The 25,482-nt window shown below is 42.1% G+C and overlaps 1 protein-coding gene across 13 annotated transcripts; it reads left to right on the top strand.

The window, feature by feature from the left end:
- On the top strand, positions 1-25,281 carry LOC18448186 (dihydrolipoyl dehydrogenase, mitochondrial). Of its 13 annotated transcripts, none has more exons than XM_088867590.1 (5): positions 1-101; positions 319-430; positions 1,445-1,491; positions 1,592-1,940; positions 23,825-25,281. In XM_088867590.1, exons 4-5 carry the CDS (start codon positions 1,668-1,670, stop codon positions 25,073-25,075), a joined length of 1,524 nt encoding a protein of 507 aa, XP_088723716.1. In that variant the 5' UTR covers positions 1-101; positions 319-430; positions 1,445-1,491; positions 1,592-1,667; the 3' UTR covers positions 25,076-25,281. The 13 variants fall into 13 exon arrangements, with proteins under 13 accessions (XP_088723716.1, XP_088723711.1, XP_088723713.1 ...); XM_088867585.1 differs by having other exon boundaries at positions 1,587-1,940; XM_088867587.1 differs by having other exon boundaries at positions 314-430.
- Positions 25,282-25,482: the final 201 nt, after the last annotated feature.

Below are 25,482 nucleotides of genomic sequence, written 5' to 3'. Positions count from 1 at the left end.
GTCCTCGCGAAGAAGAGGGTATTTGCTTGCCCCCGACTCCCTAACCACAGAGCAGAGACCATCGCGCGCTTCTCTTTACGCCTACCAGCCTCCTTAGAAAGGTACATCTCGGTTTTTTTCTCTCTCCCTTGATTTTTTTTCTCTCTCTGGTTTTTTCTCTATCCCATAGTTTGTTTTGGTCTCTCTCATATTCCGAACATGGTGAAAATGGATCTAGGGTTTTCTCTGAATATTTTTTGTTATAAAAATATTGTTTTGTGGTAAATTGTTTTACGTAGGAAAAACATAATTTGGCTGTTTTTTTGCTAAACAGTACAGAAACCTTGCCCGTCATCCCTCCCTTCAAGCCTTCCTCTCTCCACCCCATCTAAATTCCACAGTTCTCTCATTTTCCAATTCTTCTTTTCATTTGGTTTCTTCTACTACACAGGTGACAATCATAACCATTTGGTGTCCCCTGTTTCTTTTTATTTTTATTTTTTGTGACTTCTATCATCTAAAGATGAGATAATCAATGAGATTGCTTAAATTTAATTCATGGTTAGCTTATTTTTTTCTTCATTGATATTTCTTTTGTTGGTCGTGAAGAAAAGAAAGAAAAAAAATTGCAGTATTGCTTTCCTTTATGCCATAGGTTTAGATTAAGCTTACTTTTTATTTTTCAATATCAATCATAGGGTTTTATCTGACCATTGAGAATGTGGTTGTAGAATCAGCGAACAAAAAAAAAAAACAACTTGTTATAGATTGACTGGAATTTTTTGCAAATAACAGCATTTCTCAAGGAAATCAGCAGGAAATTTGTTGAGTTTCTTGTGGAATTTTAGTTCGGTTGAAGAATCCAATATTCAATTTAATTAATCCTGACTATTTGATGTATTGAATAGTTTTTCTAGGCAAAAGAGAACAAATCATTGCCATGAAGTTTGAATGAGCGAAAATTGATTATCTTTGATGATTGAGGTGAATTTTAGTTATGATTGTGATTGGGGTAATTGTGAAATATTTAAAGGTTTATTGCTTCTAAAGTTTGTATAACTCTTTCATATGATTGAACTATCCAAACAGAATGTCAATGTTGCTCACCATTATAATGTCAATGCTGCTCACTATTATACAGTTTATAGTATGTTATCAGTTGAAAACTAGCCCTTCATATAGCTGTATTGGACTTATTTTCCTCACGAATGAATATATCGATAGTAACATAGCTTTAGATGTTTGATGCTCTCTTTTGGTCTTTTCTAATGATGTTTGATAAACACATAATAATAATAATAATATGGTTATTTTGTCTGTGTGTGTGGACTGCAGAGTAAGGCTTGTTATGTAATTGATTAAAGAGTATTTTGTCTATGTGTGTAGACTACATCGTTATTTTGTCTCTGTGTGTAGATTACAGTGTAAGGCCTGTTATGTAACTTAGAGCTTCCTTATATTTCAGGAGATTATCAAAGATAGAGACCCATAACTTCGTTAACATTCCAGCAGGTTATCAAACACATAAACCCAAAACTTCTTTAACATTCCAACAGGTTATCAAACACAGAACCCATAACTTCTTACAATAACTTCTTTCTTCTCAGCACAGAAGAACTTCCAATTTCTAGGAAACATTTGCTTTCCAGTTATCAAACACGCCCCCCCAGAGAAAGGAGCTCCAAGCTATGGCCATGGCGGCTTGTACCAGACGTAAAGCCTTAATTCTAGGGCAAATTCTCAGAGACTGTAAATCCAATAGCGGGCATTTCACCTCTGTATACACATACAGGAGCTTCTCTTCTGGTTCAGAAGACAACGATGTTGTGGTGATAGGGGGAGGGCCTGGCGGCTATGTGGCCGCCATTAAAGCTGCTCAATTAGGGCTCAAAACCACTTGTATTGAGAAGAGAGGGGCTCTTGGTGGGACATGTCTAAATGTAGGATGCATTCCATCGAAGGTATGGCCGATCCTTCCCTGTCATTCTCTTTGATTTGGTCTTATGTTGCAGAGTTTCATGTTTTGTGATTGACATAGTTTTGGAGATGTATTATTTCTCCCCAACAAATTCTTTTCACAAGCTAAATCCACTTTGTCATTGTTTTTAGTCTGTATTATCATGTCATGTTTTAGTTATGGATGGAAGAGTAGTATATTGAAAGAGAGTTTGTGAATTTGACAATTTCATGATTTGTACATTATGAAGTCGTATAGTCTTTTTATTAGAATGGTTTACTACTTGGGGGGGGATGGGGATTCTTCTTCTGTGTCAATGTTATCTTTTCATGGAGAAGATGTTCTAAATATTGACTAGGAAATTATGAGTTGGTTTGTTAATTTATTTCCTTATGGAGTTTGGAAATTCACATTCCAGAGCTCTCTCTCTCTCTCTTGCAAATAGAACTGTACAACACTATTTATAAGTATGCAAATGATACCTCTTTCTCTCCCCTGGTTTAGAAATTTTGACTTCAGTAAGTAGTTTCTAGGTTTTCATTGCCTTGACAAGTTTCATTTGTAAGATTCTAACTACTTTTTGAATGGGTGATCTTGGATTTGTTTTTAATGTATATCACAACTCTGAGGTAAATTAAACTGAATTTAGAATAGCATGATGTTCTGGCCACATTTGTGTAAAAGGGTAAAATGAACATCTTGTCCGAATGTTTCACTTTTGGAAGTGCTGCTTCCCAATTTAGAGGAGCTCTGTTTCTCTTCTGGTTAGAGTAGCAGGGTTGGGCAGGAGCCCTGCTCCTCCGTTTGATAAAGAATCCCAATTCATATTTTACAAACTATTTATTTACTTAATTACGAAAATGCTTATTGATATCCATATGCTGAGGAGATGAGACAAAAAATAAGTGAATAAAGTAATGGAATACATCCAGGAGGTGGAATGTAACTATTTATTTTATCGCTATGAAGAAGCCATTTGTTTTATAGCTAGTTGTGTACCTTTTACATTGTCCTTGCTAGTGGTATAACTGTATGTTCTCTTTTTCTCTGTTGTATTGCTAGTGGTATAACTGTATGCTTATTGATATCCGTATGCAGAGGAGATGAGAAAAAATAAGTGAATAAAGTAATGGAATACATCCAGGAGGTGGAATGTTACTATTTGTTTTATAGCTATGAAGAAGCCATTTGTTTTATAGCTAGTTTGTACCTTTTACGATGTCATTGCTAGTGGTATAACTGTATGTTCTCTTTCTCTCTGTTGTATTAATATAGGATTGTTTTGTTTGCTGGCCTTTATATTTTGATGGGTAGAATATTAAATTTTGTTGATGTTTTGCACATTCAAGAAGAATGATATTTTGAATAATTTTAAATTGGTTTATGCACTAGTGGGTTCTGCAATATTTGGAACTAAAACTAAAAATATGTTGATGACCGATGTGGAGTTTCCCCTTATTCTCATGGGGTTCCTTTCTATTTTTGTTTTTGACTTGATACTTGGATGTTTGTGATAATTCTATGTAACTAACATCAGTAGCTTCCAGTTTTATTTATTTTGATAAGGTAAGTCGAATCTAACTCATAATAGAGTTCTTGGACCTACATCCAATTCTAAATTCTTCTAGAGGACACTAGAGTACTTTGTTTGGCATGGTACTTCACCTGTTGCCACTCTTGTAAGCAACCAAAGAAACCTATTATAGATTTGTAAATTGCAGTCTTTCGTAGGTAGCCCAACAAAGTTTTGCTTTTGATAGGAAATTACTTATTTTGTGTCTCCTAATGTGTGGCCTCTCTAAGTATTTGGATCAACTATCTGTGAATTCAGAGCTCACAATGAAGCTCACTGGTTTGGACAATGTGTTTTACTTCTTGTTTTTTGGTAGTATCTAATTATGTTCAAAAGTTTAATGTGTCTCATATGAAAAATCATGGTGGAAAGGTTTCTAAGTCAATTGTAGTAGTTGTAGAATTGTGGTGAGCCTCCTATTGTGATTTCTTTTGAGTACTTCTTTGGTAAATATATGATTTGGTTTGGGAGTTGATAAACATGTTGTAACTTGTTTACTGAGAAAACTTGATGTGGGAAATTCGATGAAAACAGTATAACCAGCAAGCTTCGGGCTAAACACAGGCAAAAATTATAAGAAACCTGGGTTTCTTCCTCACACCACCCTACTGAGGGCTTCAAAAGCATGGAGCTTTTATTTCTTTTCCTCATAAACGAACCAAGAGACTGAGCCCTTTCGGCGTCATGCTCCACTTTTATATTCTATTTAATGTTCAAAAAACAATTAAGTGTCCATAAAAATCATAAATTGGCTCAAAAGTCCTAACTAGAGTCATTTTTAAAATGAATGACCTTGACTATAAATAAAATGACTAGAAAGTCCCCAATTGTTCTAGAAAAATCAAGGCAATAAAAAATAACTGAAAATAACCCTAAAATAGCGAGAAAGTTATCCCAAGCAATGCTTGCTCTTCTTGGCAGTCTTCCTAGGGTTCATATACTGCACATATACACAAGAATTAGGAGGAATCTGTTGCTTCCACAGAAGATACTCATCACACTGTCCACTTGAAGCACTTTGCGCATCATCAAAAGAGATTTGTAGGATAGACGAGTGAACCTTGTATAAATGTTCTACATTTGTTTTGAGAGAATTTCACTATAATTGCATTAATAATTATTAAAGATTACAAGATAATCAATATGTATGGTGAACCCAATAGGGCCACTCTATACAAGCCCAAAAGAGTAAAAAAATGTACAAAGGGGAAAGATTATTCGTGGGTTTGTAGAGATCAAGTGAGCACACAAAACTAGTTCCCCAGAGGGTAATTGAAAAAGACCCCCCACCCCCTCCCCCTCCCCCTCCCCCTCCCCCTCCCCCTCCCCCTCCTTTCCAAAATATCAGCTTCTGATCAGCCTCTGAATTGGCTTCTCTGTAAATGTGGTAGCAAGTAATACTGCAATTCCTAGTAATATGCACTATCTCTTTGAAAATATCGTCAAAATGCCAAGGCCAAGATGAACTGTTAGATGCCCAGGAGATAATATTCTTGACATCTCCTTCAACTACCAGGTTGTGACTCCATGAAGGATTAAACTTGCGAAGGCAAGAGCCTCAGCAAGAGTGGAGTCCGCTACTCCAATAAGTCGGAAAAAGCATAGCAAAATTGAGCCATCACTTGATTAAAAAGCCCCCTATGCTTGAGGTTCCTGGGTTGCCAAGGGAGTGCAATCGTCTAAGTTGAGCTTGACAGTAACTCTTTCAGGTGGCCTCCACAATGATGCCTTCGAGATTCTTGGTTGGGCTCGCTGTAGTAGGTTAGGCCTATTATTGTGGAAATCAGTGAAAGTGCAACTCTTGAAAAGCTTATGGTTGGTAGCCTAGAAGGCAATTGGGTTTCTGATTTTCTCTGCCAATTGATCCGTGCAGCTCTCTCCCCCAAAAGTTACATAGTTTATTTCTATCCAAAATAGCAAATAGTTGCTGAAATCGATGCTTTCCAAATGAATCTACTTACCTTGGGCCATGGTAAGAAGATATTAACTTGAAACAAGTGAAGAATTGAGCTTAGCATGACCTAAGCCCATTCAAATAGTTTCAGGATTCTCATCCAAACTGCTCTGGAGAACTCACAATGGAAAAGTAAATGTGCATTTGATTCTTCATCCTGCAAACTCATAACATACCTTGTATAAATGTTTTACATTTTACCTTGGTCAGAGTTTCATCACTTTATAATTTAGTTGCAAGAATTATGAGAAAACAAGAAAAAGTTCCAGTACCCTAATAATTGATATCTTGATGCATCATGATGCAAAAGCGTCTTCTCTACAGTCCCTTATGGATGGTAGGTGATGATATTTAAGTCTTAAAATCAGCATGTGGAACCTTTTCATCAATCATCCAAAAAAAAAAAGAGCAAAAGAAAAAGGGAGAGAAACAAAAGGTTAGTGTTTGCATGCATTTTGGAAAAACCGTACCCAAAGGCCCATTTGAAAGTTGGAAGATGGGTACTTGGGCGTCACTTATCCCAAAAATTATAAAAAGATAGGGGCGGTGATGGTTCCCAGAAAAAAGACAGCCGACAGATAGCAAATATGTGGGGTTGTCAACCCCGACAGGAAACCGCTACCAACTATGCTGGAAAACTGTTGACAATACTAGAAATGGTGGAATGGCCCCCAAAAGAATGAATTTTGGGCGCAACTTTGAGGATTCTCATTTTGGATGATGGAGGACCTCTTGAATAAAAACCATAGGTTTTCAGAGTCATTTATGATTTGGATGTACTTTGGAATGCACAATAAAGGGCCATGATTAAAGATGAGGGAAATCGATGCAAATCAACCCCAAATCGACCTTCAAGATGGTCCGCAACATCCTAATGATATCCCCCAAGTTTCAGTTCAAAACGATGTTGGGTGGATAATATACAATGAAGACAGTCGATGGACTTCTATACACATGCTGTGGAGCATTGGAAAGAGGCCAAAATTATGAATGAGCCCCTTAAAGGCGCGTCTGTTGGGGTGACCTTAACACAAGGTATTTTCACAAGATTGCCAATTGTAGGAGACAAGAAAATTCTTTCACCTATCTGAAAGTTGGGAATTCAATCCTCGATCAGCCTCCTCTAATCGAGTAGGCTGCTGCGTCCTTCTTTGAAGATCTTTTCACCTCCCCTACTGGACCTATTTTCCATGGCATTAGCTTCCATACCTTAGCTCCCAAGCTGGCAGTTTGGTTAGAACGCCCTTTTTTTGAAGCTGAAATTCTTCAAGCCTTAAATGACCTTAACTCCTACTGAGCCCCTGGCCCAGACAGCTTCCCGATGGCTTTCTTTTAAAAATTTTTGGGAGATAGTTCGAGTTGATGTCATCGAATTCTTTGCTGAATTCCTCTGTTATGGGGTGATCAACAAATCTATGAATACAACCTTAATAGCACTCATTCCAAAAATTGAAGTGGTCGAAGATTTGAAAGATTTCAGGTCAATAAGCTTGATCAGTAGCTCCTTCAAACTGCTCTCTAAAGTGCTTGCCACTAGACTTAGAGCTGTGCTCTCCTTGGTGATTTCCCATACTTAAGGGGCTTTTGTCAAGGACCCCAAGATTTTGGATGGGGCCCTAATAGCCCATGAGTGTATTCACTCTTGGTCCTCTACCAAGATTCCGGGTTTGGTCATTAAGCTTGATTGGGAAAAGGCTTACGAACACGTCCATTGGTCACTTCTCGATGAAACGTTAAGAAGAATAGCCTTCGGGACAAAATGGAGAAGTTGGATAAGGGGGTGCATTTCAAATCCTGTCTTCTCAATTCTCATTAATGGGTCCTCGAAGGGTTTCTTCTGGGGTAGTAGGGGTCTATGCCAAGGAGACCCTCTCTCACCATTCTTATTTGCCACCATTGCCCAGATCTTTAGTTCTAGGCTATACCTCTCGGGCTTATTGAGAGGATTCAAATCTATTAGCCTTGGCTCAGTTGTATCCCATTTGTAGTACGTGGACAACACCCTCGTCTTTTGTGATGCCTCGTCGAGACAAGTCAATACCATCTTTATCTTCTTAAAATGTTTTGAAATGGAAACTGGGTTTAAGGCCAACCTGGCTAGGTGAAAATGATGGGGGTTTGCACCAATACAACAGTGGTCCAGCAGTTTGTCAGTAGCTGGGGCTGCTCAGTTGAACATTTGCCGTTGAGTTACCTCGGCCTCCCTCTATGCCTAGGTTTACCTCGGGTCTCTCAATGGAGTAATATCCTTGACAAATTCGACAAGAGGTTTGCAGGTTGGAAGGGTAGATTCCTGTCCAAGGCTGGTAGACTTAACACTTATCAAGGCCACCCTCGCCAATGCTCCGTTTTTTCAGATGTCCATCTTTCTTATCCCACCACAGTGGTTGCACGTTTGGAAAAAATGATGAGAAATTTCTTAAATGGTTACCGGGTTCAAGGCCAACTTGCCTAAGTCAAAATGATGGGGGTTTGCACCAATGCAACAATGGTCCAGCAGTTTGCTGATAGTTGGGGCTGCTCAATTGATCATTTGCCGTCAAGTTACCTCAGCTCTCTCAATGGAGTAATATCCTTGACAAATTCGACAAGAGGTTTGCGGGTTGGAATGGTAGATTCTTGTCCAAGGCCAGTAGATTTACACTTATCAAGCTCACCCTCGCGAATACTCCGGTTTTTAAGATGTCTCTCTTTCTTATCCCAACCACGGTGGCTGTGCGTTTGGAACAAATGATGAGAAATTTCTTTTGGGACAAATGATGAGAAATCACTGCACAAGTTTCATCTGATCTCGTGGGACAAACTGTGTCTACCAAAACCTTTGGGGGGTCTAGGCATTCATACCCTTAAAACCCATAACCCTGCTCTCTTGGTTCAGTGGTGGTGGAGGTTTGCTACCCAATGTGGTCACCTTTGGGTAGATGTAGTTAAGCATAAATACTGCTTTGTGCAGTGATCATTGGATTCCCGAATGCAAGACTAGTGGGCTTATCTCTGGTTTCTGGAGGTCCATCTTTCGCTGCCGGTAATCTTTCATTTGGTGTGGTTATACCCCTCTTAAAGATCAATATACTCATACCTCTTCCTTTTAGCCCGGGAGGCTCAATCATCTGCGGCCGAAAACTTCAACATCTTTGGATCTGCCAGGACCTGAACCCCTCTGTTTAGAAGGGCTCCTCTCCTTGACCATGAGCTTGAGGACTTAAACTTGCTGGCCGCAAGACTTCACACTGATTTCCTCCATCTCTTTGGAGCCGATAGGATAATTTGGCCCTTGTAGCCTCCGGTATTTTCTTGGTCTCCTCCTCCTTTCGCTCTATCTTTCCTCACTGCTTCTGGCCCCTTTTGTCCTTCGGTCTCTAAAGCCTAGAATTCCTTCATCCCCTCTAGAGTTCAGATGCTTTTATGGATTGCACTTCATGAAAGATTGCTTACTGTCGATCAGCTTCGGAGAAGAGGAGTCCAACTCCCTAATAGGTGCACCTTATGTTTGTTGGATGAAGAATCAACTTTTCATTTATTTATCCATTGCGAGTTCTTTAGAGCAATTTGGAAGAAAATCCTAGAACTTTTTGAATAGGCTTGGGTCACTTTGAGTTCAATCCCTCACTTGTTTCAAGCTAATCTCGTCTCACCTTGGCCCAAGGCAGGTAGACTCCAATGGAAAGCTTCAATTTCAACAACTATTTGGGTATTGTGGATAGAAGGAAACCATATAATTTTTAGGGGAGAGAGTTTTATGTCTGATCAATTGGCGAAGAAAATAAAAAATCTCGTGGCCTTTTGGGCTACCAACCACAAGCTATTCGAGAACTCTTCTCCTTTTGATTTTTATAGTAATTGGCCTAACTGATTGCTGCGAGCCCTAGGGAGGACATCTTTGTGGAGACCATCTGAAAGCGGTACCATCGAGCTCAACTGTGACAGTTGCTTTCTTGGCAACCCGGGGGTCTCTTTTGATCTAGTGATGTATCTACATTGTTGTTTTTTTCCTGACCTATTGGAGTTGCAGACTCCACTCTTGCTGAGGCTCCTACTTTGTTGGAGGGCCTTCGCAAGTTTGATCCTTTTTGGAGTCTAATTCTGGTGGTTGAAAGAGATGCCAAGAATATTATCTCTCGGGCATCAAATCGCTCATCTTGACCGTGATGTTTTTGATGACATTTTTGAAGAGAGTGCATTAAACCACAAATTACAATACCACCTGAAGCCACGTTTACAGAGAAGCTAATTCAGAGGCTGATGTTTTGGCAAAGGAAGGGGCCTCGTCCAACTCCCCTATGGGGAACTAGTTTTTGTGTGCCCACCTCATCTACCAAGACCCTCTGAATAGCGTTTTCCCTGTTGTACTTTTCATCCCTTCCGAGCTTGTATAGAGTGACGCTTTGGGGTCACCATACTTTTTTATCACCTTGTAATCTTTACTAATTATTAATGCAATTATAGTGAGCTTCTCTAAAAAAAAACAGAAAAAGACGGCATTCGATGGGCCCGAGACCCTCATGGATGAAATTAGGTGCGTTTAAAACCTTGACCACTAAGTTTCTTGTCAGTCTGATGTCATCTAGTCACATTTTTTGAAGGTCTGAGTGTAGCATACTATTGGAAAGTTTATTTTCATAATACACCAAAAATGTGGGTATAAAGCTGCATAAACAGCAATTTTCAGGAATATTTCATGGCTGATTTCTCCCATACCTTATGGTGGTTTAATCTGGGGAATATGTTGGTTAGAAGCTTTTCTACAAGGTCCATATTGAGGGACTTCTCTTGCCAAAAGTGAGTAAAATTTTGAGAGAAGTTAGGTGCTTTTTGTGGTATGCAATTTCTTATATCTCATGACCCCTCGTCGGTTCTTTGGCAATTTCTCTCAATCTAGTAAGGATCTGGCGATGAGATTTGGTGCGTTTGAATCGTAGCTCGGCAAGCTTTTCTTATGAGGAATGGGAAGCTACGATCAAGGCAACAATCGAAGGCCAATTCAAAGCAAACTTGTGTTAAGGTTGATTGTTATAATTTTCATGCATTAAAATATCCATAACTTACTCAATATGAGGAGTTTTCAGATGGTCCAAAACACTCATAGGATCGAGCCTTATCATTTTTGGATTGTAAAGTGCCAAGAATCCCAGCAAAAACCTGCCAGAAAACAAGCATTTGGAAAAGGGGTTTTGCTGAAATTTGAACTCAAGCCCATGAAAAGACATGAAACTCCCTCAATCCTTGGAGTCTGTCGATGAAATTTGTAGCGAAACGATTGTGGGACCTTGATCTAGGATTTTCTGGTGCCCATCGGCCATTATGGTGCCAAAAATGAAGAAATAAGAACCACCATAGGCATGGGTTGGGGAAGGCTTTGCGAGGAACAAAGTGGAATTTGAAGCATTGTTGACCTTGTTTCCCTACCCCATTGGAAGCGATAAAACGTTGATTGTCAACACCACTTTCCCCCTTAATGTTAATCCACCCATGTTCTAAACTACAACTACATAAGGGTTTAAGCACCCTATTTTAGGGACGTTGGAGTTCATTGTCACAGAGGGAGTTCATTTGCATGGTTTAGAGCATAGAGAAATTCTAAAGAGAAAGAGAAACCTCGTATAGAGAGAAAAAACCCTAGCCTAGACCCTAGAGGGAGTTAACTCCCCCAAGGAGAGAAAGTGAGCTGAGAGAGAAACCCTAGTCTTTACTTCTAAGCTTCCCAAGTCCTATAGAGAGAAACTCCATCCCAATCAAAGTCCAAGCAAGGTACACCCGAACCCAACCCAAAGCTAGCAAGAGAGAGAGTAGCAGGGCTTCTCCTAGCATCCAAAAAGACAGGTAGTTGTAAGAGGGTCCCAAAATGACACAAGAGATACCAAATCCACTAAAATTGTAAGCGTTTTCTTTGATTAAATGAAAGATCTCTTTTTCAAGTACCTGGTCGGCACCACACATTGCCAGCCCACCTAAGTCTACTCTCTCTCATCTAATCTCTTATTGGTATCACACCTAAATTCTCTCAAATGGGTTCACTTCGAATTCTATTCCTTCTTGTCTTGCCACTCATCCATCTCAACATCCTCATCTCCGCTACACTCTTTCTATGTGTATATTGCTTTTTGTCCGCCCAACATTCTGCCTCATAGAGCTTTTACATTCTATGAAGTGGAAGAAAACTGATACTCCGTTTGAGTGAGAATGACCTATTTCCTTATTGCTGAGCTGGAAATCCCGGTCGAGACACCTGCAGAGGTGGCACCCCCCTAAGGACTAGAATGAGATCTACAATTTGTACGCCAACTCTTCTTCTCCCTCTTCTCCGCTCTTGGTCATCTTCCGTCCCCATTGCCCCCTTCTGCACCGATTAGTGAGACCACCCAGCCCTCTTTCGCTCAAGTGGTCTCCTCCACGCTTGCAGCGCAGACTTCTAAGTTGATCACTCAGACTCCTCCGTCGACCACCTTTGAATCAGTTCTGCTTCCTCCACCACCACCACCTTGGCCTTGTTTGCCCCACCTCCCTCTTATCATTCCGACGTCGATGGAGGTGTCTAGACCGCCTAAATCTAAACTCCTTTCGTCCTTGGTGGGTTCCTTCCATCCCAGAAGGGCCGACTTCAAATCTATTGAAAAGTGGGGCAACGCTTTGTCCTCTAGGGCTATCCTCTTTAACTCCCCTTCTGAGGGGAGTGCCTTGCGTGCTTTAAAGACTGAAACTCCATAAATGGGGCATGCCTGAAACTCCATAAATGGTCCCGAGTTGAAGGGGCATTTAAGAAGCAGAGGGTCTGGGTCACTGTCTCACACCTACCCTTGCACGTATGGTCCCCTACCATCCTCAAGAAGATTGCCGAAGCTTGTGGAACTTTGGTTGAGATTCACTGGAAATCATTGGAATTCCTTCTTTTGGGTTCTATCCGCCTTCTTCTGGAAGTTTTAAACCCTACACTTATCCTACCATTCCTTTGGCTTGAGGCGGTAGATTCCTTTTTTTGCCTTTAGGTTTCTTGGACCTCGGCTTCCCCCGCTCTCTCCCTTTTTCTTTTCTCCGGAGGCTGAAAGTCCATCGCACAAGCTCGAATCGTCAGCATGGAAGAAGGTGACCAGAAAACGCACCAACCCCAGCAGTGCCACCAGCTGGGCCGACCTCGTTTTGTCAAGACAGGAGAACCAAGGACTCCTGCAAGTCAACTGCCACCCGCCCACAATCGGAGACCTCAAGAGCCCTGACCTGAAGATGGGCCTGTACCTGTTCGCCCCCTTTTTGACCCCGCCTACATCGCAAGCCTTTACGACATATGGCCCTATCTCAGGGGCTAAACCCCCTAAAATGTGTGACATTACGCCATCTGTGCCAGATGACCCTCAACCTTTACTAGGTCACCTTCCTTCCCCAACATGGCAAGGAAATCTGGGTAAATGACGTTACCCTGCAGCCCACTGAGACGCCTCTCCAACCTTCTATGCCATGTCCCTCTGGACATGCCGCCTCTCCATTGATTACCTTGTCCCCCATCCGGGCCTCTGTCCCGACCCTAACCTCGAATGTCTCACCCTCTTGCTCTGGGCCTATGAGTATAGGACTGGAATCGGGTCACCCTTCTCTCAGCTCTATTGTGAAGCCGTCACCGGCACCGACCTTCATGCTTCCCACTCTCTCAACACCTGTCCTCCCCTCCCTTGCCTCCTCGGGAGAATCCATTCTCCTACTCATCCCACTTAACCCCTCTAATCCTTTTGGCGACATTTGTCCGACCTCCACCCCTTGAGATCCCCACTTCTTCATCTCCTCTGCCGCCTACCCCCTCTCATCTATCCTTGCCTTCCCCTTCTTCTCTACCCTTTGAGCAACCCCCTTTGTTTTCCAATCCCTTCTCCTCTGTTTCTCAGCGTCTCTCTCCCCCTTTACCGTCTTTTCCCCCCCTTGACAATGCACCCCTGTCTCCCCTAGAGCAGCAGTTGCCTCCTCAGCCTCTGATACACCTGACACCGGCTTCCTTGCATGGCCTTAATACCTCTTCAAAAGCTCTTTAAAAGCTCAACACCCCCCCCCCCCCCCCCCCCCGCCCTGGTCTCCTCTTCACCCTGCTTCACTCTGCTGCGTCCCCCGGAGGTAAGCCAAGACACGCCTGAACCCAAACCCTCGGCTATCACTTCAGTCTTCAGACTCTCAGCGCTGCACATTCCACCGGTGTTTAGGCAACCTGAGGACCAAATGGACTCCCAGTTTGAATCAAACTCTTCAATGGAGTGGCCTTCCTTCCCCGTAGGCATCCTGGTGGTGGAATCTGTTTACCCTTCCCCTCCTGACCCAGAGTTCCTAGCTTCTTTGCTGGCCCCTTACCTACCCTACACCCCTACCTTGATCCCCATATGCTAAATTAGGACAGTGCGGGTTACCATCATTTCACCAACCTCGGCTGCCTCAGATATTCTTATGGCCCCAGCCTATTGGACTTCGACCCAGACCTACTCTTACTGCCCCCCCCCCCCCTCCCCCTCACCTTACTATCCTACTACATTCTTCCCAATCTTATTCTTACACCATGCTTCCCTCCCGCTCCGCTGCTTCCCTCCCCGCTGCTCCCCCTCCCGCTCTGCTGCTCCCCTCCCCCCCTCTCTCTCTACCTTCTCTCCCCCCTTCCTTCGCTCGCCTCTTCCCACCCCCTGCAAGCCACGTCCCCACTATTTTTGGTGTCTTCGGTCCCTCTTTCCCCTTCTGTCCCACCCCCTCCCCTCCCTAACCCCTGCGCTCTACCCTCCCCCTCTCTCCCTTCCCCCACGTCTTCCCCCATCTCTGAACCTTATCCCACACTCCCCAATGAGCTATACCCTGGTAACCCTTTCGAGGAGCCCACTACTTCTCCAAATACACCTGGTGGCCCTTACCCCTCTTTATACTCGTTGGGAAGGTCGTCCCAGTCCCCTCCGATGTCTTCTTCGGTGGATTCCGGCTTCGTGGACGACATTGATCGCGGACAGGCAGGTTTTAAGGAATTGCTTAAGGTCATGAGCTTCCCCCATAATGGACTTGAAGGCCCACTTCATCGCTTCTTCGAGGCTGATGCCTAGTGTAGGCTGAAGGTGAGATTAAAGGACAAAGAGAGGTCGTCAACCTCTATTCCAGCATCAACTACTATAAACAATGCTCCATGGGGCAACCCATTGACCTTGTAGCACAGGCTAGCTCCTCAGATCCTTCCTTAAGAAGGTCCCCAAGGCTAGCACCCTCACACAACCCTCTCATATCCTCATGAAAATTCTGTCATGGAATGTGAGGGGCTGGGACAAGACCTCAAACGAAATGCAGCACGGGACCTGTGCGCGAAGCACAACCCACTATCCTGGCCCTTACTGAGACTAAGCAGCCCAACCCCTCCCTGGAACTCATTCATTAGGTCTGGGGACGCAGGCCTAGCCATTGGGTCTCCTTGCCTGCTGCAGGGGCATTAGGGGGCATCTGGGTCGTCTGGAACCCAGGAAAACACTCTCTAGTCTCCTCCTTCTTAGGGGAATTCTCCATATCTGTCCTCCTGTCTAGGATCGCCGACGGGTATCTTTTGAAGTTTACGACCATTATGGCTCGAACTCTGTGGCTCAACTTTACTTGCTTTTGAACGAACTAGACCGAGTGGTCAGCTTCCCCAACCCCTCCTGGTGCCTTGGGAGGACTTCAATATAACGAGATGGTCTTTTGAATGGAATTTGAACTCCAACATCTCGCAGGGGATGTTGGATTTCTTGAATTTATCTCCCGCAACGAGCTTCTAAACGTTCCTCTTCAAGGAAATCTCTTTACGTGGTCGGACCATGACTCTAACCCCACCCTCTCTAAACTAGATAGGTTCCTCCTATCTCTGAAGTGGGACGACTTCTTCGGCTTCCACATCTTGGCTTTACTTAAACCTACTTTCGACCATTATCCAATCCTCTAGGATACCCTAGCCATCCCGAGAGGACCTAAACCTTTTCGCTTCGAGTTGCCTTGGCTGGAAGACTCTCTCTTATTCCCTTGCTGTGGGACTCCTCATCGTTGGTCTCAGGTAGGGCTGGGTAGATCTTGCAAACCAACATCCAATTCCTTAAGGCTTCCTTAAAAACTTGGAGTAGGACCATCCCCAATAACTTCTCCCACCACAAATCGACCCTCCTAGCTTCCATGCAAGATCTTGACCTCCTAGAGGAATGACGCCCCGTCTCGACCTCGAAAGCCAACCTCAATCTCACCACAAACATGAGTATTTTCTCCACCCTCAAGAAAGAGGAGATTCATTGACATCTGAGATCCACAGTACAATGGTTAAATCAGGGGGACAACAACACTGGCTTCTTCCACCATATAGCGAACTGCAGGAGGAGGAACAATTCCATTGCCACAATCAAAGATGGTAATACGATCTTGGGCTAACCACCCGAGATTGAAGCAACCATCCTTTCCTACTACCAGAACCTTTATTCGGCACCCATGGACCCAAGATCCAGGATGAGTGATCTTCAGTTTCACCCAGTGGTTTAAAAAAAGGATCGGTGGCCCGGATTCGGCACCTCAAAAACCTATTCGGATCGGTGAATCGGCGATCCGGATCGGGAATTGGCCGAATCGGTCAGATTAAGCCTTACAAAAAATCCAAAAAAATTATTAAAATTCATTATAAATGTTTTTTTTAGGAATCCAATAAGAAATCGCAGTACTACATTATTAACTTATTTCTTTTTCATCAATATGCGAATATTGAGATGTTCTTTTCCTATATGAATTTATTTTAACCATTAAATTACATCACAAAATAAAAATCATGGAATTACCATGGATGAAGTATATAATCATACATGGACTACAATAAAGAGTGGTTTTTTGACAAGAACCTTTTATTGTTTTTTGACAAAAACCTTTTATTTTATTTACAAGAAATGTTTGTCATATTACATTTTTTTCTAGCAAGAACCCGTTTTTTTTTTTTTTACAAAAAATACTTGTTGTATTACTTTTTTTTTTGATAAGAACTTTTTATTTATTTTTTGACAAGAATATTTTATTTTTTTGACAAGAAAAAGAAATTTGACAAGAAAAAGAATTGATAAGAACCTTTCATTTTTTTTTTTTTTACAAGAAACTTTTTATTTTTTTGATAAGAAAAAAAAATTGACAAAAAGCGGAATTGTTAAGAACTCATTTTTTTTTTTACAAGAAACCTTTTATATTTTTGATAAGAAAAAAAATTTGACAAAAAAAGGAAAAAAACAACGTTTCCAAAATTCAAAACAGCCACCTTGTCCATGTGAGGAGTCAAACCAGCGACCTCCACGCAATGCAGGGACGTGATAACCGGTATACCACATGCAACATGGTGATATCAATAGCGCAAATAAAATTCTGTAATATATAAACGTTTCAAGCTATTACCTTTTCACAATATCTCACATCGATAAGGTGGAAGAAGACCCAAGTGAATAAATGCTTCTTGGTACTCAACGTTGGTAATGCGTGCGAAACAACTAGGGACACATAGGAGGTGTGCGAACCTCATGTACTTAGTTCCTTGACCTATTTTACTCCGAAATTTACAAGAATGCTCATGTCATACATTGTAAAAGAATCGGCGCTTCATGACGTCATGAAGCGAAGAACCGGGAGATTCGTGATGTCATGCGGCTATTTGTTACGTAAAATCGCCGGTTCTTCTCTAGAACCGGGTGTTTTAGTGGAATCGACACTGGGGGACCAATTCCCGTGTCGACTCGGGCGAGTCCAATGCAACTCGCCGATATTTCAATCACTGGTTTCACCACATTCCTCCCAATTGGGTCTAGTGGTTGGAACATCCTTTCTTATATACTGAGATCCTAGCAGTAGTCTCTGCCTTGGGGAAAGACAAAGCCCTTGACCCGATTGGGTTCCTAGTTGCTTTGTTCAACACCTTTTGGGACACTTTCAGGATTGATTTCCTGAACTTATTTGAAGAATACTTCCACCGGGGCATCTTGCACAAAGCAATGAACGCTACCTTCATTGTTTTAGTCCCTAAGATTGAGGGCACAGGAATTGAAAGATTTTCGGCCTATTAGTCGAGTCAATTCTTCTTACAAGATACTTTCCCAAGGTCTAGCCTCTAGGTTTAAATAAGTACTTCCTTTTGTGATTTCCCCCAGCCAGAGCACCTTCATAAAAGACATGCAATTACTAGATGTTGTCCTGGTCGCACACGAATGCCTACATTCAAGGCATCTTATAAACAAACCAGGCCTTATCTTCAAAATCGATTGGGAGAAAGCCTATGACCTCGTTGACTGGTCCATCTTGGAAGAAACAATGACCAGAATGGGCTTTATGGAGCGATGGCGAAATGGATGAGGGCATGTTATTCTCACCCTTTCTTCTCAGTGGTCATTCATGGTTCACCGAAAGGGTTCTTCCCGTCAACAAGGGGCCTGCGGCAAGGAGACCCCCTGTCTCCTTTCCTCTTTGCCATCTCAGCCGTAGTCTTTAGCCAGTTGATTTCATGACTTTACCAAGCTGGCCTACTCTTAGGCTTTAAAAGTAGTCCTAGAAGTCCGACCATCTCTCACTTACAATATGCAGACGATACCCGCTCGTCTTCATTGATGCTGTCCCCGAGGAGATTGCAACCCTACGCCTCCTTTTTAGATGTTTCAAATATGACACTGGTTTCAAAGTTAACATGGAGAAATCCACTATCATTGGGGTGGCTTTGACTCCTACGGGAACCAGGGATTGGGATTGTAAAGTGGTAGAACCTCCAACCAGTTAACTTGGGATGCCTTTAGGTTTGGGCAAACCTAAAAAAAGGCAGTGGTCACATTTTGTAGATAAGGTTGACTGCCGACTAGCAGAATGGAAAGGGAGATAACATTCTTTTGCTGGTAGGTCCAACCTCATTAAGGCGACCTTGGCAACACCCCTGTCTATCTTATGTCTTTGTTCCACATGGCGGCAGCAGTCTCTAACCGTCGAGGGCAGCTCATGAGAAACTTTCTTTGGTCGGGGGATGCTGAATCCAAAAAGTTCCATCTGATCTCTTGGGATAAAGTTTGCCAACCAAAGTATCTGGGGGGACTTGGGATCTGATTATGAGGAAACAAAACGCTGCCCTCCTCAAAAAATGGTGCTGGAGACTAGCAAATCACAACAACCTACTGTGGACCCAAGTAATTCACAGTAAATACAGAATCCATCATACCCTGTGGAGCCCGGAAGGGACTGCCCCTTCTTGAACATCTGGGGCTTGGAAATCTATGATGTCCACCTTCTCCCTGTTCAAACAAAATATTCGTTTTCGCCCACAAAGAGGAGACAAAATATGGTTTTGGTCAGATTTATGGGTGGGCCACATTCCACTCAGGGATTCATACCCAGCCCTCTTTTCCTTGGCAGCCAATCCTACCTCTTCCATTGAGGAAGAGATGCCCATCTCGGGCAGCAGTAGGGTTTGGAACTCTTACTTCAGAAGGGCCTTTTCTGATAGCGAGGCATTTGATTTTCTCTCTGTCTTGCTACACTCAACCTTTTTGGCTCTCACTGGCTTAGATAGGATACTGTGGACCCCCTCACCCTCTGGTGTCTTCTTAGTTGCATCTTTTTACAAAAAAACTGTTGCAACCACCCACCTTCCTTCACATTCTTACTTCGGTTACGAGTGTTCAATTGGTTACGTGCTCCGAGAAGGCACTAACTGTTGATCAATTAAAACGCAGAGGTATCCCCATCTCTGAATCGATGTGTGATGTGCCTTTGTGAAGAAGGGAGCAACCTGCACCTCTTCATACATTGTAACCTGGCACTCAACCTTTGGAGTCGAATCCTTTGCCTCTTTGGACTCTCTTGGGTTATATCGGAGTCCCGTCATGCGCTCCTTTCTATGTATTTAGATTCACATTGGCAAAAGGTAGGCAGGCTACTCTGGAAAGCTTCCATGGCAGCTACCATTTGGGCCATTTGGTTAGAGAGAAATGAAAGAATCTTTCACGGAGTCAAATGTGAACCCTCGACCCTCTTCCACAAGATCACTGCCCAGGTCATATTTTGGGCTTCAAATCATACGGCCTTCAAAGGCATCTCAGAAGCGACCTTCCTACATGAATGGGAGAATGTCCTCAACCTCCAAACACCGAGGGTTGGGTGAGCCAATAACTGGTCTCCACCCCCTATTGGTCTTATTAAACTGAATTTTGATGGGTGTTCGTTGGGAAACCCCAGCACAGCAGGTGTTGGAGGCGCCTTCCGTAACCACAGAGGCAACTTTCTGGCCACTCTCTCGGAATCTATAGGTTACTTTGAATCCCATACGGCAGAATCTTTGGCTTTCTTGACAGGCCTCAAATTATTTAACATAGCTTGGGGCCTGCCTCTAATAATGGAAGGAGTCTATAGGTCATCACCTGGGCTTCCGGAAAATCAGTTCCCCCTTTGTAACTTGCTTCGATTTATGATGAGATTTTGCACATTTGTAGGCCATCTTATGGAGGCATATTTGGAGGGAATCAAATGCCGTGGCGGACCGCATGGCTAAGAAAGCAGTGGCGGCTCAAGTCGAGGATGCATAAACGTTTGAGGTTTGGATTTTCCATTGGGTCTCACGCTTTTGTTTTCTGTGGTCACGACTTTTTGGAACCACTGGCTACTCCTGTTCATCTTCTGTAAGGGGCACTCTTTATAAGCCCCACTCATTTTTGTAAAGGGCCTTTTTGGTCTAGCCCATTTTTTGACGAGAAGCCCGGCTTGTGGGATGTCGCAGATACGATGTATACCCCTTCCCACCTTTAAGACAACAGTTAATAATTTCCAAAATAAAGAAAGATTTGTGTTTCAAATTTGCTTGGGTATGCTTGCTTAAATTTGGAGTCCATTTTTATATATTAATTGTGATATGCATGCACACACAGAAATCATGCACACAGTTAGCTAATGGAACCTGTAGTGATATTGGCTTATTACTCATAGTTGGCAGCCTGGAATCGTCCTTGGGCATGTGTTTAGATCTGCCCTTAATTTTTGTTGGATAAGTGACATTTCATTTCAAGATCAGAACCAACTCTGTCCTGATCTTAGGTGCAACAACTTGCTTCTTAATCATCAGGAAACAAGATCTTCCACAAAATTCTGGTGTCTATATAGCAATCACAATCCCAATTACTTGCCTACTAGCAAAAGATCCAATGAAGAAGCCATAAAAGTGCATATATGAGTGTCAATTTGATGTATCTGATAATGCAATGAAATATAGTTGTAACAATCTTTTAGGTCCTCTTTAGGGCTCATTTGAATGCCACTCCTAAAAATTGTTTCAGCACTTGTTGGAGCAGCATTCTAGGTGTGTTTGAGTGTTTCTTTGGGTACCACTTTAGAACCCCATTTAGGACAGGTGCCCCAAAAAAATGTTGCCATGTTGTATGTGAGATTAAAGCTCAGTATACCAGTTCTCATTCCACTTGGAAAATGCTTCATGTTGTTGGAATGCTGAAGTGCCCTAAACTAGGGTTTACTACTTGGATGACATGAAATATATGGATATTTGTAATAGTCCAATTAGTGTTTCAAACAGCGCTAGGCGGCACCTAGGCGGTCATGAGGGTCCAGGCCACCCAGCGCCTAGGCGGGCGCTTAGAACCTGGGTGGCCCAATTGGAAAAAAAAAAAAAGATAGTCTGATAATGATTAATCCATAAGAATTTTGATAATCCATAAGACCATAATCCCAGTTAAAGAAAAAGAAAAAAAGAAGTCGAGAAGGGGATTTTGATAATTCATCAGAGACCATAATCCATATTTTCAGTTTTCATACAAGGCTAAAACAGTAAAACCATACAAGTATACACTGATAGTCTGATACATTGTAGATTGTACACACAAAAGTTAGATAGTAGAACTAGAAGCTAGAAAGTAGAAACTAAAAATAAGAAAAAGAAAATATACAGTCTAGGACACAATAGTCAACAGTCAACACTCAACACAAAGAGCCTTCAGTCATCATCATCATCATTAGAAGGAATAGGATAAGCCTCATCATATGCATCAGATTTGAGCCCATCATTGTTAGAGTCATCCCCCTCTTCAATATAACGCTTGTCCTCCTCTGTTTTTTCTGAATCTGCATCTTCCTCCACCGCTTCTTTTACTTGCCTCTTATTAGTATGCGCAGATGAGGCCCTAGGAGTCCTTGTTGCTCTACTATTTTCTATCTTTTTGTGCTTCCCTGAATTCAAATATTGTATAATTTCCTCCCTGGTAGCCTTAGGAACATTTTTACATGGGGCAACATCCCCGTTAATATTGACGAGGTGTTTTTTAAATCGGTAAATGCCTCATTAATATCCTTTCCACAATAAGTACATTTAATACGATTTTTGTCATTCGGATTCGGGTTATAACCATACTTCTAACCCGGATCACCACTTTTAGAAGAACCTGGAGAAGATATTTTCATAAAACATGACACATTTTCATCCTTTTTTGGTTCTTTTAAATTCAGAAATTGTCTAATCTCATCCCGAGTAGCTTCAGGAACGTTTTTACAAGAAGCAACATTCCTTTTAATACCAGCAAGGTGTTTCTTGAATCGGTTAATACCCCCTTTGGTATCTTTTTCACAAAAATTACTTCGTATACAATTTTTATTGTATGGTTTGGGTTATGACCATACTTTCAACCTGGATCACTTCTTCCAAAAGAAGCAGAAATAGATATATTCAAATGACAAGGATTTTGTTCTTGTTTTTGTTTTACAAAACTCATATATAGCTTAATCTCCTTTATGATAGCTTCAAGAACATTTTTACAAGGGGCAACATTTCCCTTGATACTGGTAAGATATTTCTTAAACTGGTTTATGCGCCCTTTTGTATCTTTTTCACAAAAATTGCATCTAATGCAATTTTTGTCATTTGGATTCGGGTTATATCCATATTTCCAACCCGAATCTCCATTTCGACTAGATCTTGAAGAAGACATCTCAAAATAAAACAAGCAATCTAAAAAATAAAGTTTTGCACTTTCTTTGATTGCTTGAACTCCAAACTCCCACCTCTGAGATGTTTTCAGGTGCTAAAATAATAAAAAAATATCCTCTAATAGGATGATAAAACTCCAAAACTAAATCTAATCTCTATCTGGGTGATGTTTGGATTCGTTTTTTGTAATTTTGAGAAAAACTTTGATCCGATGGAAATCACAAAATTTAGTTTTTTTAAGGTTTTTCTCTCTCTAAAATGGGTTCTCGTGGGTTTAGGTTTTAAATGAACTTAAAACCCATTCTTAAAAGCCTTTATGTTTTAAAAAAAAATCAATAGAACATCCGCTCTTAGGAGGGGTACAAGCCCCTGGGCGGCTGCCCAGTTTGGCCACCCAATTTGGCCCCCTAGGCTTGGGTGATGCACCTAGGTCATCTGGATCGCCTAGGCTGCTGCGTAGGCGCTGGGTGGTCCGCTTTTTTGAACAATGAGTCCAATACAAAAATCCTCCAAAAAGGATCCATAAGTAGTTGGATATGGAATTAAATCTCTATTGCATGCTGACTAGTACCATCAATCTCCAGAGGTTTATCAGCTACCTTACGATTTGTAAGACAAGCCCCAAAAATGAAATTTTACATGTTCTTATAGTTAAAAATCTGAGTTTATAATAGTCATTCCTGATGGATGCAGATAACTATGACTAAAGCAAGTTCAGTTTAGTGTGTACTGTTTATGTATATTTTATATGGTGACCATTTTTTAAACATCTTTGCACTGTTGATTTGGGAATGCTTATGGGTTAATTTGCATATGATGGGTAATTTCTTTGATCTCAAATTGTATATAAAAACTTACATGATATACGCTTTTCAGAAAGGACAATGCACTGTTAGTTTGTTCCCAAGGAATAGTTGCTGCTGCCAGGTTTTTCCTAGTTGATATATACTATCAAGTGAGCGAGTAGTTCTTTTTTTTTGGGTAATTGTGAGTGAGTAGTTTTGATAATAAAAGCTGTGACTTTTAAGAAATAAAAGTTTGTGGTCTATTGCGTTTTTAGACTATTAGCTTTTCTCTACCATTGAAGCACAATCCGATATGGTAACTGTGAATCGATTTTAGTATCACCTCTGACATTAGTTTATGGAATATGAAGTATCATTATTTTGTTAATCGTTTGTCTATAATAGAGATTCTTTGATGCGAAAGAAAGTTGCAGTTCAAATGATATTGTAATGAATGTCTACCCTCAACGTGATGGAACTCTTTCCACCTTTCAAATTTAACTTGCTGCCCAATGATCCTAAACCTTGAGTCATCGTGTCAAATTATCACCAGTTTTTGACATAGGAATTTGTTAATTGCTTCTATCATCTTCACCTAACGGTGTCAAATAACTTTCCCATGCATTTGCAGGCCCTCCTCCACTCCTCCCACATGTACCATGAGGCCAAGCACTCATTCCAAAGTCATGGCGTCAAGTTCTCAAACCTCGAGGTTGACCTTCCCGCCATGCTTGGCCAGAAGGACAGGGCTGTCTCCAACCTTACACGTGGAATTGAGGGACTCTTTAAGAAGAACAAGGTCAATTATGTCAAGGGCACTGGCAAGCTCCTCTCCCCTTCCCAAGTCTCAGTTGACACACTCGAAGGTGGTAATACCCTAGTCAATGGAAAACACATTATAATCGCCACTGGATCTGATGTAAAGTCACTTCCTGGCATCCCAATTGATGAGAAAAAGATTGTCTCCTCAACTGGGGCACTTTGCCTATCTGAGGTACCCAAGAAGCTCATAGTTATAGGGGCTGGATACATAGGCCTTGAGATGGGTTCTGTGTGGGGTCGACTAGGGGCTGAGGTCACTGTGGTTGAGTTTGCACCTGATATTGTACCTACTATGGATGGAGAGGTTCGAAAGCAATTCCAACGCACTCTTGAGAAACAAAAAATGAAATTTATGCTCAAAACCAAGGTGACGGGGGTCGATGCTTCAGACTCCGGGGTGCGACTGACAGTGGAGCCCGCCGCTGGTGGGGAGCAAACCATGCTAGAGGCAGATGTGGTGCTTGTGTCGGCAGGGCGGGTCCCCTACACCACAGGACTGGGGCTTGAGGACCTTGGGGTCAAAATGGATAAAATTGGGAGAATTGAGGTCAATGAGAAGTTTGAGACCAATGTTAAGGGAGTGTATGCCATAGGAGATGTAGTGCCTGGTCCCATGTTGGCGCACAAGGCTGAAGAAGATGGGGTAGCTTGTGTTGAGTTCATAGCAGGGAAAGAGGGGCATGTGGACTACGATACAGTGCCTGGTGTGGTCTATACTCATCCTGAAGTGGCTTCGGTGGGAAAGACAGAGGAGCAAGTTAAGGCTTTAGGTGTGGATTATAGGGTAGGGAAGTTCCCTTATATGGCAAATAGTCGTGCTAAAGCCATTGATGATGCAGATGGTTTGGTCAAGATTTTGGCAGAGAAGGAGACTGATAAGATACTTGGGGTTCATATAATGGGGGCTAATGCTGGGGAGCTTATACACGAGGCAGTTATTGCACTGCAGTATGGAGCATCGAGTGAGGACATTGCACGCACTTGCCATGCTCACCCAACACTAAGTGAGGCTGTGAAGGAGGCAGCCATGGCTACATATGATAAGCCAATTCATATGTAGAGAGCCCTTTTGGTTTGTGTTGGTGGAGATACTAAATGTAATGAGATGTTGGGTGTGAACTTGATGCTTTTTCACATGAGGCCCATTTTATTTTGCTCAATTATGGGATTGGTTTTTTTCATTGCTTCTTGTTCTTGGAATAATGTTTTATCAGGTTTTGCGTCACTGTATCCTGATACTTTTGATTGGATTGATTACTTTCTATACTTCTGTTTTTTTTTTTGTTCTGTTCATCCTGAGATTTCAGGATGTGGTGTTACAATCGTAAACGAAATAACCAATTAGAAGGCCAATAAATTTTTGGCTCTTTCTCTCTCTCCTCGACTGTCGTGCTCCTGCTCTCACTCCCACTCCCACTCCCGCTCCCGCTCCCGCTCCCGAATACATTGTAGGGAGTCATTATGGTG

The sequence above is a fragment of the Amborella trichopoda genome, chromosome 5 (genome assembly GCF_054954075.1).
Source record: "Amborella trichopoda isolate Santa Cruz 75 chromosome 5, AtrichopodaSantaCruz75HAP2 v2.0, whole genome shotgun sequence".
In the NCBI taxonomy this organism is placed as follows: domain Eukaryota; kingdom Viridiplantae; phylum Streptophyta; class Magnoliopsida; order Amborellales; family Amborellaceae; genus Amborella; species Amborella trichopoda.
The sequence above is the reverse complement of the archived record's forward strand: the minus strand, read 5'-3'. Positions and strand labels throughout refer to the sequence as shown.